Source organism: Piliocolobus tephrosceles, chromosome 11 (assembly GCF_002776525.5).
Source record: "Piliocolobus tephrosceles isolate RC106 chromosome 11, ASM277652v3, whole genome shotgun sequence".
Classification (NCBI taxonomy): domain Eukaryota; kingdom Metazoa; phylum Chordata; class Mammalia; order Primates; family Cercopithecidae; genus Piliocolobus; species Piliocolobus tephrosceles.
This window is the reverse complement of record NC_045444.1, coordinates 43,238,344-43,252,834: the sequence shown is the minus strand read 5'-3', so window position 1 is coordinate 43,252,834 and position 14,491 is coordinate 43,238,344. Positions and strand designations below refer to the sequence as shown.

The window sequence follows — 14,491 nt, the reverse complement described above, 5'->3', positions numbered from 1 at the left end:
GAAATTAAATTAAAAATTTTCTAATAATAATTTATGTACATGAAACAATATGAACGTATAGAGTTTAAAGTATAATAGAATGAAAACTAGTGAATGCATTACCAGGTTTGAAAAATAGAACATTTTCAATACCTTTGAAGATTCCTTACCCCTCTGAGAGGTTACTGTTATAATCAATTATTTCTTTACTCTTTTCTTGCTTTGCTTTAGAATTTTACTATATGTATATTTTTTCAGAATATATACATATATCCAGAATAACAATATGTTGTTTACTTTTGCATATTTCTGAAACTTATGTGATTGAAACTTACTGTAGATATTACCTTCAAAATTTTTTCACTCTCCATTATATATATATGTAGCTATAATCTGTCCATTTTCATTGCTGTGTAGTATTCCATATAATAGAAGCATATGCTATATCTGTGAGGTGATGATATAGCATTCTGCTTTAGTTTTTTAATGCAATGACTTACATTTATAGATTTTCCAGTGTTAAACCAAATATACATTCTTGGAATAGACCCAACATAGTCATTTTAGTGTGATCAATTTTGTACATTCCTGATATATGCAATTTTTGTCCAGTACTTTGTTTCTGTCTTGTTTTATGTCAATCTCATATAATAGATATTGGCCTCTTTTTATACCCTCATTATTTAGACTTATTCACATGTTGATCATTTTCTTTGCTCAGCATTTCTTCTTACCTCTCAAATCATTTTCTGACTTCCTGACATGAATCCTTTAAAAGTATTTTATTTTGTTTTTTTAGAGAAGGCCTAGTGGTTGTAAGATTTTTCAGTTTGGGCGTATCCAAAATGTCTTTATTTTGTCCTCAATCCTGAACAAATAGTTTGTCTAACCATAGAAATTTAGGTTGACAGTTATTTTCTCTAAACACCTTAAAGTTATTATCCCACTATTACCTACTTTCCAGTTTGCTATTGAGAAGTCTCCAATAATCAATCAATAAATTTTTAGTTAATTTAGCTTTTCTTTATGACTAATTCCAGAACTTCTCTATCTTCAGCATTCTGCAGTTTCTCTATGATGTCTTCAGTATAGATGTCTTTTGGTTAATCTTGCTTGGAATATTTGGACTATCTTATTCTAGTGCTTGTGACTTTCCTCAGTTCTGGAAAATTCAGAGTCATATTTCGTCAAATAGTTTGTTCTCTGATTGTTTCTGTTACTCAGTTTTGGAGAACTCATTAGATGCATGTTAGACCCTTCATTATACTTTGCTTTTTTAATTCACTCATATTTTCTATATTTGTGTCATTATGGTATGCATCTCTCAAGATTTATTTTTCAGTTCTTTAATTCTGCCTTCAGATATGTCTAATTTGCCATTTAACTCATCCATTGAGTTTTCTACTTTATTTATTTTTTTGAGACAGAATCTTGCTCTGTTGCCCAGGCTGGAGTACAGTGGCATGATCTCAGCTTACTGCTACCTCCGCCTCCCGAGTTCAAATGATTCTCCTCCCTCAGCCTCTGGAGTAGCTGGGATTACAGGCACACGCCACCATGTTGGCCAGGCTGTCTCGAACTCATGACTTCAGGTGATCCACCCACCTCAGCCTCTCAAAGTGTTGGGATTACAGGCATGAGCCACCACACCTGGCCAGTTGTTATATTTTTGATATCAAGATGTTTTATTGGTACTTTTTCACTTTTTAAAATATTCTCATTTTTTACTCATATTTTGTATTTCTCTTTCCTTTTAAAAATGTATTTTATACACTTATATCATTTAATTCTAGCATCTAATGTTTTTATGGGCCAAAACTACTATTTACAACAGACTCTTGCTTATGGTACCTTTTTTTCCTCATGTGTTTGTGAATTTTCATTATGAGCTCAGGTTTACTGTAATGTTTAAAGGCATAGGCTTGATTGTTTTTTTCTTCACCAAGAGCCAAGACTTAGGCAATTTCCCTAGAAGATTTCAGGGAAGTAGTCATCCTTAAATTGAGGGCTTTCTAAGCATCTTTTTTTTTTTTTTTTGAGACAGAGTCTTGCCCTGTCACCCAGGCTAGAGTGCAGTGGTGTGATCATGGCGCACTGCAGCCTTGAACTTCTGGGCCCGAGCAATATCCTCTCACCTCAGCCTCCTGCATAGCTGGGACCACCACACCTGGCTAAGTTTTTAAATTTTTTTGTAGAGAGAGGGTCTCCCTGTGTTACCCAGTTTGGTCTTGAACTCCTGGGCTTAAGCAATTCTCTCACCTCAGCCTACCAAAGTGTTGGAATTACAGGCATGAGACACTGCCTGGCCGGCATCCTGATCTGAAACTTTCTGTGTGCTGTGGGCTGTACTCTCTATTACGTGCAATCAACCAGTTCTGAAGTTCTAGACCATGAGAGTAGCAGATACCCCTACAGCAGCCACTTGCTTCAGCAGTTTCCTTTATTTCTCTGGTTTCATGCATTTTCATTGTTTTCCCCTCTTAGTATTTATCTTATCTCTTTGCTGGTTCATTTTTAAAGTCCAGAATTTCTGATATTTATACTTGGATCATAATGTTTATTGTAGTATAATTTACATTTGGTAAAACTCACAAATCTTAGTATACAGATTGATGAATTTTTTTCATATGTCTACATTTGTGTACTCATCACCAACATCAAGATACAGGGAATTTCCAAGCCTTCCTATATCCCTTGATGTTTTTCATGTCCCATATTCCCAGAAATCAGTGGATTGAAACATTTTTAGTTAGTCTCTACAAGGTTAATATTTGAGTTTTGATATAATTTTTGAAGGAGTTTGACCCTAATCTTCTTCTCATATTGTTTTACATTTACTATTTCTTCATCAAAGCTTAGTTAGCATCAATGGCAGATACAGTGGTGCATGCCTGTGTCCCAGCTACTTGGAAGATTAAGCAGGAGTATCGCTTGAGCCCAAGAGTTTGAGGCTGTAGTGCGCTATGCTTGCACCTGTGAATAGCCATTGCACTCCAGCCTGGGGAACATAGCAAGACCCCATCTCTTAAAAAAAAAAATAAAGAAGCTTGGCATCAATTCCTGGGTTTATGGCTTTACTTCTTTTCTGCTCTGTTTTATGTGAGTTGCTAAAGTCTTTAATATATTTTTTCTCTCTTAAAGGCACTCCGAGTCATGGGGAGAATAATGCGTGAGTGTTGGTATGCCAACGGTGCGGCCCGCCTAACTGCTCTTCGTATTAAGAAGACTATATCTCAACTTTGTGTCAAAGAAGACTGCAAAGCCTAATGATGATAATTATGTTAAAAAGAAATCTCTCACAGCTTTCTTTTCCATTTTCCCCTTTATGTGAATGTTTTTGCCATTTTTTTTTGTTCTACCTCAAAGATAAGACAGTACAGTATTTAAGTGCCCATAAGGCCGCATGAAAAGATAACTCTAAAGTTAAGCATGGGCAGGAGTTGACTTCATCCAATCTCTCTGTTATGTTTAATTTTATTTTGAAAGCAACACCTCCACTCATCTTTTTATTTAATAAGAAAGAACTATATTACAAAAGTATAAAATAAGCTCTATAAAAATGATGTAGTCATTAAGTTTTTATTTTACTTGAACCAAGAGCCCATGAATGAACAGGAAAAGATGTTAAAAGTTTTTTTTTTTTTTTTTCTGAGACAAAAACTCATTAATTAATCATGCGAACTAGACCATGCTATCTTAAATAGAAATTTAGGTCATGCAATCTATGTTTCCCCATTTTTAAGTTAGCAGGACTTTTTAAAAAATAAATATTGCTCTAAATTTTAACATATCAAACATGTGAAAGTGGAGCTGCTCAGTGGAAGATGTAAGTGAGATCGGTGTCCCATGTGCTTGGTCTCCTCTTCTGCTGTTCTCCTTCGTAATCCGCTACTGCAGCAGTCGCTGAACCACTAAACTTGTTCCTTTCTTTGCAAAAGACATACCTGATATCCTGAGACACTGAGAAATGTCCCAAAGTCACACAGCTAATGGCAGAACTGGCACTAGGTCCACATCTTGTGATAATGAGCACTGTAGTGCAATTATATTATCATTACACTGACTGTAATGAGTCAGCTAGCTTCCTACTTTTCCTTGAATAGTGCTTTTCTCCCTATGCAATATCTTTTATTATGATATTTGTGGTTTAGTCATGCAGAAGGCATATTGAGTTATTTTGCAGAATCATGATGGACCTGCATGAAATCTCAGAACCATATCTGTTGATATTTTTTTTTCATAGAAATATCATGGTTACCCCATTTGTTAATGAGTATTAATGTTTTCTGAACACTTCCAAAGATTAATCAAACATAAATATTCATTGTCTGAAAATGTCTTTAAGATACAATTCAGAGGTCCCTATTTCCTTTGTACATACACACTTAGAAAGAAAAGCCAGAGGAGGAAGAGGAAAGAAGGAAATATTTTGAGAATATATTGAGAAGAATTAAGAAAACTCTTCAATGAAGTGTAACAACCAAACCCTACAGAGGGTATGAGAAACAGCAAATACATATTCCTCTACCCTTTCACAATGAGCGAGTGAGTACAGAAGAATGCTCATGATAGTTCTGCCTTCATTCTACTTTCTGTGGACACAGAGTAATGAATATTTAATGGGACATTAAATATGCCCTTCAAATCTATAATGCTATTTTGGTAAAGGAAATTTAACATGATGTCTTTTATTCTCCTAAAACATCTGTTTTCAAACTCCATTCCATAGAACATTCTTCTGCTGAGATGATCCAAGACCAAAGTGTTCTTTGATATTGCTTAGAAAGTGATAGTACATGTTAGCATATAATGTATTTTGAAGAGTGAAGTGAATGCTATTGATAACAGTAAAAACAAAAAACAAACAAACAAAAAAGCCAAAACTAGTAACAGTAAAGAAATGCTACTTGAATTTTTTTTTTTTAACTGGATTGCTCAGATTACCTGATCGTGGTGGAACCCTTTTATTAAGAGGAGGGGAAACTTTTTACTATCCCATATTTAACTGTTCTATAAAGCAAAGCACAGCTTGGGTAATAGTGTTCTGAAGGATATACTTCTGTATTTTCTCATAGAATACAATTTAGTGATTATGCTTCATTTCACTATGAAAATATGTTACTGAATCTGTCTTCATTTTACTGAGTTGAAATAAGGAAGGCAAAACACTGACAGCTATGGAGTTTGCGTGTACTTCCATACTTGTTAATGCTCTCATCCACTTATTAAATAATCATAGAGTACCCATATCTTGCTTGCCATAATATCGGGTACAAGAGGGAATACAAAGATAGATAGGTCCTGCCCTCAGGGATTTTAAAGTCTAATTTGGGAATGCGAATAGGGATGTGAGTGTGTGGGAGAAGAAAATAAATTGACAGATAAAATATGAAGTGGGATGTCTTGAGTTCTGCATGACAGTGGGTTTCTAGGATAGGTCTGAAAATCGCTTTCATTTGCAACGCATTTAGAAAGTAGCTTTATTTGGATATTACAGACAATCTAAATATATCATCAGTTTTTAAAAGTGCCTATGTGAAGTGATTTTTCAAAAGAGCCTATGTGAAGGGGTAATCTTGCTTGTGCTTGTTACTGATTTCTCATAGATTGTTTTTCTGCATATATAAGAATGAAATTATTTATTTACTATGGTTGTACGTGCCTCAAATAAATAAGAATGATATTTCCTGTTTTATTTACTTATGTTGGGTAAATATGCTTATTGAATTTTTAAGAGAGGATTTTTTAACATCTCCATTCTTCTTCTCATTATGTTTTGTAGCTTATTTGAGGGTCTCTAAATATAATTTCATATTTTATTGGTTCAACTTTCACTCTGAAGAAATCCGTATGTTAGTACATTTTGAGGTATTTTTCTTGTTCTTGTGTTGGTTAACTATGACTCCTTGCTGAGTAGTCTTATATTTCAATTACAAAACACATTTTTAAAGAAAGGGAATAGAGCAGCAAAAATGATGAGGAAAATGTTAAAAGTTGTAATATTTCCTTTACTCTTAACAGGATTATATATAGAATATGCTCACTTACAAAAATAGGATGATGAAGTTTAGAGCATAAGGCAGGCTTCTTGTATATACTTATGCTGTCAAATGTTACATTGTTTTTAATGGAGTCCCTTTGTGTAATATTTATTTCTTTTAAATTTTGTTATAAGCAAAAAAAAAAAAAAAAAAAAAAAATTCTTCTTAGGTTAGGTTCAGAGTATCAGTGTTCTTTACTCCTTACAGATATTTTGGCTTTGGGGTATAATACAAGACTTGGGAAAAACGCTATTATGAATTTTCAGTACTGTATAAAGTGGTGATGGGATTTAAATGCAGCATCACTTTCTGAAAATAAGAGAAACATTATTTGTTGTCAGTATTTCAGCATGAACTTGTTGCCTTGTAAATTTTGCCTTTAAGTTTGTAATTGGTACAGATTCTGTTGTATGCTTTCTTCTATGTCTAAAATATTTGGCATGTCACATCTAGAATTCTTAATTTATGTTCTGACTTGAGAGTTAAGTGAAACATGACTGTCGTGCACTATTTTAGGCATAGCACTTGCTTCTCATCTTTATACTTTCAATTAACTTTGCATTTTAAATTTCCATGATTGTATGAAAATAGTAACCTGGTTGCAGTATCTGAAAAAATTAAAATTAGCTTTTATTTAAAAATGAAAATCTACAATAGATTCATTAGGTTAGAAGTTCCACAGTAATTTATTATTTTATTACAGCTACGATTGTAGAATTATTAATAAAATAAAACAAAACTACTTCTATTTTCCTGGAATTTTGCCACCATGTGACTCATTGGGGCAGAGAAAACTCAGGGTTATCTTTGAGTCTGCGCAAAAGTACCAGGGAACCTGCTTAGCAAATCATCTGAAAACAGGGAGTTGATGTTTGCCATTATACAAAGTTTGAGTAAACAACTTAACATTGCTTGTTAGGGCATAGTCTTTGATTGAAATAAGTATGAAAGTGTATTTGGCTAAATAAATGTATTTAAAATAGAGAAATTTTATTTCCCACTGGAAAATTAAGAAAATAACAGTACCAAATGAATAAAAGCTGGCAGTTGATGTCTTCAATAATCAATCCTTTAAATAAATTCACAAACACATCATTACAAGCTACTTAGGAATGTTTAGTATTAGTATCTTAAAATGGCACCATTGTGGTTTTCAAAGATATTTTAAACATCTTTTGTGAAACATACCATTTCTGTTTGACAATGCTTAGTTCTAGCTCTGCGTGCTAATACCTACATGGAGTTTTTCTGCTATTTTAGTGAAAACAGTAATTGTTTTATCTTGAGAGCTGCTTCTAAATAACAAGTCAATTGGAATATAAGTTTTTTAAAAATGTTAATATTAAGTAGAATTTTTATAATATGGGCATTTTTCAAAACATTTTAATGAAAATATATAGATATTTGACTTTCTTTTTTCCATCTAGCCTTGCTTTATATTTCATTATTTTTCTCACTTTTTTTCTTAATATTCTCTCACTATCTTTCAACATTATCATTAGTTTCTAATTTAAAAAATAACTATTATTTAACTTAACCATCTGGAATATAGCCTTCTAATGAAAGAGAATCCCTTAGTACTCTCAGAGATCATATAACTTGATTCCAGTTTTGTTTAGATGATGAGACCAAGGATCAGAGATTAAATGACTGCTAGTTATTAGCAGAACTCTCATGAAAGCCTGGTGGTGACACCCAGCACTGTTCCCTGCCATATCCCCAACTTTTACTGATTAAAAATTAATTTGCATGCATCTAAACCTACCTTGAATGCACACTAACATAATGTGCCATTCAATGATGATGAAATCCCACTTCTTGTGTTTCTACTAAAATAATTTACTCACTCAGGGTGGGGTCACTGAGAAAAACTAAACTAGGCAAAGAGAGAGTTGTAGAATGGTTGTCAAGCTAAGTAGGCAACCACTGGGGTGCTGATAAAATTAATGGATAAAATTTAGGGACAGTGAGAGTATAGAATTTCTTAGTGCCAGTAATAATTAGAGAAGCTTCCTGACATCCCCCACCCTTTCTGTAAGGATTGTTCTTTCTCTTTGTACTTTGGAATGGGGGTGAAAGCTGATTTAATAGCTGCATTTGGGACTATGTCTAGTGGTATATTATCTGACTTTTCTCTCTTTCTCTTTTTTCCCCCGTCAGTTTCTCATTAGTTTGTCTTTGGCGTTCATCTTCTTTTAGTGCATTAAAAAATGTTTGGCAGATCTCATCAATCCCAAGTCACTCTATAATTCCTGCAATTCTTTAGTTATCTTTTAATGTGTCCAAACTGCTACACAATGAACTTCTTAACAAGATTTTAAGTTCCCCACCGATGTATAAGAGGTTTCACCTCGTAACTTCTCCATTAATCCTTCATTTCGCACTATAGAGTATTTGTTAATGGCAGAGATGATTTTTTTTTTCAAAACCTAAAAAGACTAGCTGTTAATTGTATTCTAGCTTTTAGCTAACATGTAAAGAATGTCTACTTTTGCTTTAATGCTAAATCCCACTTGAGAAATAGTGACTGGGAAAGACAATTTGAAATATATGCCCCATAATGTGGTTGCTAAATTTATTTCTGCTGTTCCTAACCATTGCTTTGTTTTGCTTTTGACATCTCTTAAAACTAAGCCATTATGCTATTAGTTTGGAACATAATACTACAGCAAAATTAGGTAACAATCTCTATTTTAAAATTCCCCTAACAATAATAGAACTGCCAGCATACTTTTCTCTTTCAGTTGTAGATGAATACATTTGAGAGAAGAGCTCTATTTCATCCTAGATTTTAATATTTTCAGATGTGACTGTATTTCCTGATCATTGGTCCAGGTTATCCTAAAAGAAATTTTTCTCTCCAGACCTAACCGTTTTAACTGCAAGAGTTTACTGTGGGTTACATTAATCTGAATTTTAATAGGGCCACTGAGAATCTGAGTGCTTTAGGGGATTACCCTTATACCCACTGCCATCACATCCAGTCGGGCCTGTTGTGGTCTATACAAATCTTCCCAGCTGAGGGGCAGATGGGGGCTAAAATCCAACTGCAATTGGCTCCCAGACATAATTTTATATTTTACAGAAAAGCATCTTATTGGCTTATATATGTTTAAGAAATGGTCTGGCTTATACATCTTCAGAAAATGAGAATTAAAAAGCCAAAATAATTCTTGACATCTGCAAATTGAACAAAGAACTTAGAAGAAATAATACTTTATCTTTTCATCCTGGCATTCCTGAGAGAAAAGAAATTGTGTGTTTATCGTGTTGGTTTAATTTTTCAACCCAGACAATCTGCAGCAAGGCACATGGACCCTAATTTTGATATCTTACACACAGTTTTCATTCTATGCATGGAGCTAGTTACTGACTTTGCCTGTAAAGAGAGGATTGTGTGCCTAAATTTTGTCTAGCAAATGCAAGCATAGAATGAAATTTACTAATATTTCTATTTCTTCCATAGGCTAAATAATAGTAACTATTTTTGAAGACCCAGCCCTTTTTTTTCCTCTTCATACAAAATAAGAGTATCTGAGCCAAAATATTAAATTCTAGTTCATTTCTGCAATGACTAGTGTCGTGCTCATGTACTCTTCTAATTCTAGACTGGGGAAGATTATTCAAACTTGATCTGTGTTTCAGGTTTTTAAATGTCCTAAAAACAGAAAATTAGATTCAGATCTCAAAAAAGGAATTTTGGATTGACTTTCAAAGTACTAATACTAATTATACTTTTCTTTTGGTAGCGTGACTCTTCTTATACCTAAGAACATATTACAAATGTCAAAACCATTGCATTTTGACATTGCAAAACATGCCTTGAACTCTTGAACTACTGTGAAAAGAATCACCGTTGTAAAGACTTTTTGTAAGATAGCGATACTCTTAAGTATGTAAAAAGATTGTCTTTCAGCCGATAGGCCCAAAGGAATGTACACAAGGAAGGAATATGAAAAAATAAATTAGGTTTTAAAATAAGAATTGGGCAATAAACTGTATCAAAAATATGTAGATGGATTTTAGTAGTTGTAATTTAAATGTTGAAGGTGAAGAGAATTTCAAACTCCAAAGAGAAGTGAATGATATTCAGATGTTTCATTAATTTCTAGTCTGTGAAAATATGCATTTTATAGTAATATGTATAGACTTATTTTATTTAGAAATAATAGTGTTTTAGAATTTATTAAAAACTCAGTGATAGCCTTTATACCAAAATGTTTAACTTTACCAACAGCAAGTCATAAAAGTATTTATTTTAAAGCTTTTTAATATCACGTAACTTTCATCTGTCTTCAGATGTAAATAATTATCTGCCTAAATGTTATATTTTTATGTATGCATTTTCTGAAAATGTATTGTTTTGTAAAGTGGGAAAGATAATAAATCAAGCACTTCTTGCACTTGTTTCTGTGAAGCATATAGAACTCTATTTTAAATAAAGGAAGATGTGTCGTAGTTTGGTTTCTATATAATTATGTTCGATTATTTTTAAATTGTGTTTTATTTGTATGCAGTGTATGCAGAGGGTGTTGGAGACTTAAAAGCTGGCTCCAGTGGGCACTGGAATTTTACTTCCTTCGTTCCTTTCAACCAAGGAGTTATAGAATTCCAGAATTTCAGAACTGGAAGGGATACTTCTTCAATAGCCATTTCTCTACATGGCACTTAGGACAATAGATTTTGTTTCTTTTTTTTCTACCAAGCAACTGTTTGTTTGCACTTTTTAAACATTTACTAAATGACTACTGGGTTGACCTGCTCTCAAACCTAAAATAGCTCCCATTACACTTAAAATCACAAGCGTGTGGTCTACAAGCCTTTTCAGGACATGGAACCAGAAAACTGCTCTACCTTCATTTCCAGTGTCCCCACATTCATCCCCAACTGTTCTCCAGACCCTGGCTTCATGCTGTTCCCTGAACTTGCCAAACACATGCCTGTCCCAGGGCTTTGCTCCTGCTGTTTGGTCTTCCTGGAACATTAAAGGTCTCTGTAAGAATGCCATCACACCAAATTAACCTTTCTTGCTACCCTTTCAAAAGTAGCACACTTTGTCATTCACTACCCATTTCCCCTGTGTAATTTTTTCTTTACAGCATTTAGCATTAATCGGCATTCAATTATATATCTGCTAGTATGTATGATCAAAATGACGAAATCCTTGAGCACTGGAATTAGGGAATTAGGGGTCATTTCACTTATGTTTGAAGATATAGTTTTAAAATATTAAGAGTAATGTATTGTTTGGGACAGTAAAAAAAATATGAAACTCATTATTCATACCCCAATATCTGCAATAAACCTTCGGATTGGGTTTCTTACCCAATCAAGAATAGTTCAGCTTGATTTCTAATTCATGACGGCTGTTTCAGAATGACATTATGAGAAGATTAGTTGTTTGATTTATATTCTGAACCCTACAAAGTTGATGTTTTCTGAGACTTAACATAAGAGAGGCACAACACTGAATTGGTTTTACTTTTGGTATAGATTCTTAATTTCTTTTGCTTATCTATTTTTTTTTTCCATTTTGGGAGCAGTTTTGTTAAGGGTCCTGAGTATTTTGCATTAAGTCAGTGCTAACCAGCTTCACCAGCCAAATATTATTGGTTAGCAATCATTAAGTCAGGTTCTCAACTGCTTTATTATTAGCTGCTGCTTGGAGTTGCAGAGAAAGGCAAAATATTTATATCATATCAATGTAGATTGTGAAACCTAGGCATGAAATAAAATGAATGCTTTAGTTTCAGTGGCATTAGCCGTAGCATTTTCTTCCCTCAGTTGTAATTCTGCAATTTCAGCATCTTAATTTTAAAACATTAATATGTGCAAACTTTGGTGAATGTTCACATTGATGCAATAGTTTACCTACAGTGTGAACATAAAATTGGATAGTTACTTTTTTGCCTCAGGATAAATTCCTGGAGATTAGGGGATTACTGAATCCAGGCTGTTTTATGAGGTGTTCTGGAAGTGATTTTCAAGAAATGCTCTGTGACTTTTAGAAGAAATATACATATTTTGGTAGAGAGTTATTAAAACATTGATTTGAACAGTTTCTTTAAAATCTATTTATTAGAAATATTTTCCCACAGAGTGCATTTTTTTTGTTTGTCTTGTTGATGTATGTAACAAAATTGTAATTACAATCACTTTTATATTTAAAAGAGGTTAATATTCTTTTTTCCTTCAAATATTAGTTAACAAGTCCTTATCAAACATTGCTGCTAAGTGTATAGTATCTTAGCAGTCATCTAAGTGTTAAGAAAACACTTAGTTCTTGCATTCAAGAAGATAATCTATTTAGGAAGACGATGCACATGGAAAGCTATCTAACGTTAGAAGATAGTGATATAAGAAAGGTTGTAAGAAAGAAAATTATTAAGGCCTAGTGTGGGTACAAATATTAAATGTGAATGGAGACATAGAAATCAGATATTGATTCTGTTGAAATAGTCAAGAAAATTGACGTGTTGAGGCTTGTGGGATGGGAAAGTTTGTTTAAGTAGAATACAAGGAAGACGTTGTCCCTGGTTGGAAACGTGTCTAAAACAAGGGCTGATGCTCATGGCAGTGAGTAACCTACAGAGCTGGGATTGAGGGATTCTGTAAGGATTAGATTACAGCATTAACTTGATCCTGTCATTGAGGGAAAAAGGTTTTAAAGCAGCAGTGATATGTGAAGTTGGCATTTAATAAAGGCAGTAAAAGAATTACCCTCTTAAGAGATTTATCGAAGTAACCAGAAGATTCCAACATACCCTTTCTTTCCTAAAGATAACTATTTAGAGGTAGTACGCAGGTGAAGAATTTCAAGACGAGCTATACAAGCGGTGTGATGTGAATGTTCTTATGTGGTATATTTTCCCTACTTTTTAATGTATCTTAAATGCAAAACAAAATATTGTCATAAGGAATACAAAAAAGAAATGACATTTAATCTTTAATCATTTAGTTTTATTACAATCATGACACAAAGAATTAGAAAAATACATACACAGAAAGAAACAATCATTTATAAAGGTCTACCTTGTAATTCCATCTTTGCACAAAGAAATTTCTAGGTGCCACTAAACTGTATGCATTAAATTTCAATCATAATCAAATCAGGTTTAGAAATACTAATGGTGTTTCATAGAAGAATCCTTGCTTCAGCAACTTAGGAAATTACACTTGATTTTCTTTTGAGTGTTATTCAATTGTGCTTGAAATTGTTCATTTGAACCCTTCTAAACAACAAGCAGGTGGTTAACTGTGGGCACTGTTTAGCATTTACACAAAAAATTCCAAGCACAATGCACTTTTGCTGCGTGAATGTCAACTGGCTTTCCCTTCTCTCTCATAGCCTGTCCTTCCTGGCCATTAGATTTGACCTTGCTACATCCCTGAAAAGAGAACTGGCTGAAATGTAGCTACTTGCTAGGGAGCATTAGACTATTTTTATAGTCCTGCAGCTACAGCTTTTAATGTGGCAACTGCTGGTTACTGAAGCAGTTTAAGAAAAAGGAACTGCTGAGTTTGCCTTTTATTTTTAAATGGAGAAACACAAGGTGACAATCACATAAGATATAAGTGAAGCGGAACAGGGGAAATACAGCCTAGGATTTCTGTATAGAGCAAAAGCAAGAATTTGCAAAACACATTTCAATTCTATACTGCAATCTGGCTCTTTACTTTTATATAATATATGAACTAGTTCATAAAATGCACTTTTCTCTATGTCAGCTTTTCCTTTATCAGAAATACATGGGTGATACCGTAAACATCTTACTGAGAATTTAGTCACTGTGAGGTATTTGTGAAATAACCAAAAATTTACAGTTGGGTAGAAATATGACATTCGCAAAGACATAGACTTCGTAGTTCTTTCCTTTCCAAAGCACTTTTGTAGGTGTAGGGTACATTCTCTGTCCCCATCTTCTCTGCCTATTCACTCCTCCACCCACTACAATAGAACTTTTGACTCTTTCTGTAAAATGGCCTCCTCTGTGCTAAGTATTTTGTAGCAGTCTACTGCAAGGATATTTACCCTTTTCTTCCTTTGTCCCTCTCTGGCCTTTGCAACAGACTGTCCTCTCCCACAATTATTTTCCTTTCCTTGATTATCCTCTCCCTACTTCTTCTTTTTGTCTGCATTCTGCTCTTCTTCTTCTTCTTCTTCTTCTTCTTCTTCTTCTTCTTCTTCTTCTTCTTCTTCTTCTTCTTCTTCTTCTTCTTCTTCTTCTTCTTCTTCTTCTTCCTCTTTCTTCTTCTTCTTCTTCCCCTTCCCCTCCTTCTCCTTCTCCTTCTTCTTCTTCTCCTTCTTCTTCTTCTTCTCCTTCTTCTTCTCCTCCTCCTTCTCCTCCTCCTTCTCCTCCTCCTCCTCCTCCTCCTCCTCCTCCTCCTCCTCCTCCTTCTTCTTCTTCTTCTTCTTCTTCTTCTCCTTCTTCTCCTCCTCCTCCTTCTCCTCCTCCTTCTCCTCCTCCTCC

At 33.9% G+C, this 14,491-nt stretch overlaps 1 protein-coding gene across 2 annotated transcripts in view; it reads left to right on the top strand.

Annotated features, from left to right (window-relative positions):
* Positions 1 to 10,478, top strand: part of ACVR1C (activin A receptor type 1C) — a 93,260-nt gene extending 82,782 nt beyond the window's left edge. For both annotated transcript variants that reach the window (XM_023217411.2, XM_023217410.2), the window contains one exon: positions 3,121 to 10,478. In XM_023217411.2, coding sequence (XP_023073179.1) covers positions 3,121 to 3,246 — 126 coding nt within the window. In that variant the 3' untranslated portion in view covers positions 3,247 to 10,478. The remainder of the gene's footprint in view (positions 1 to 3,120) is intronic.
* The last annotated feature ends 4,013 nt before the right edge of the window (positions 10,479 to 14,491 follow it).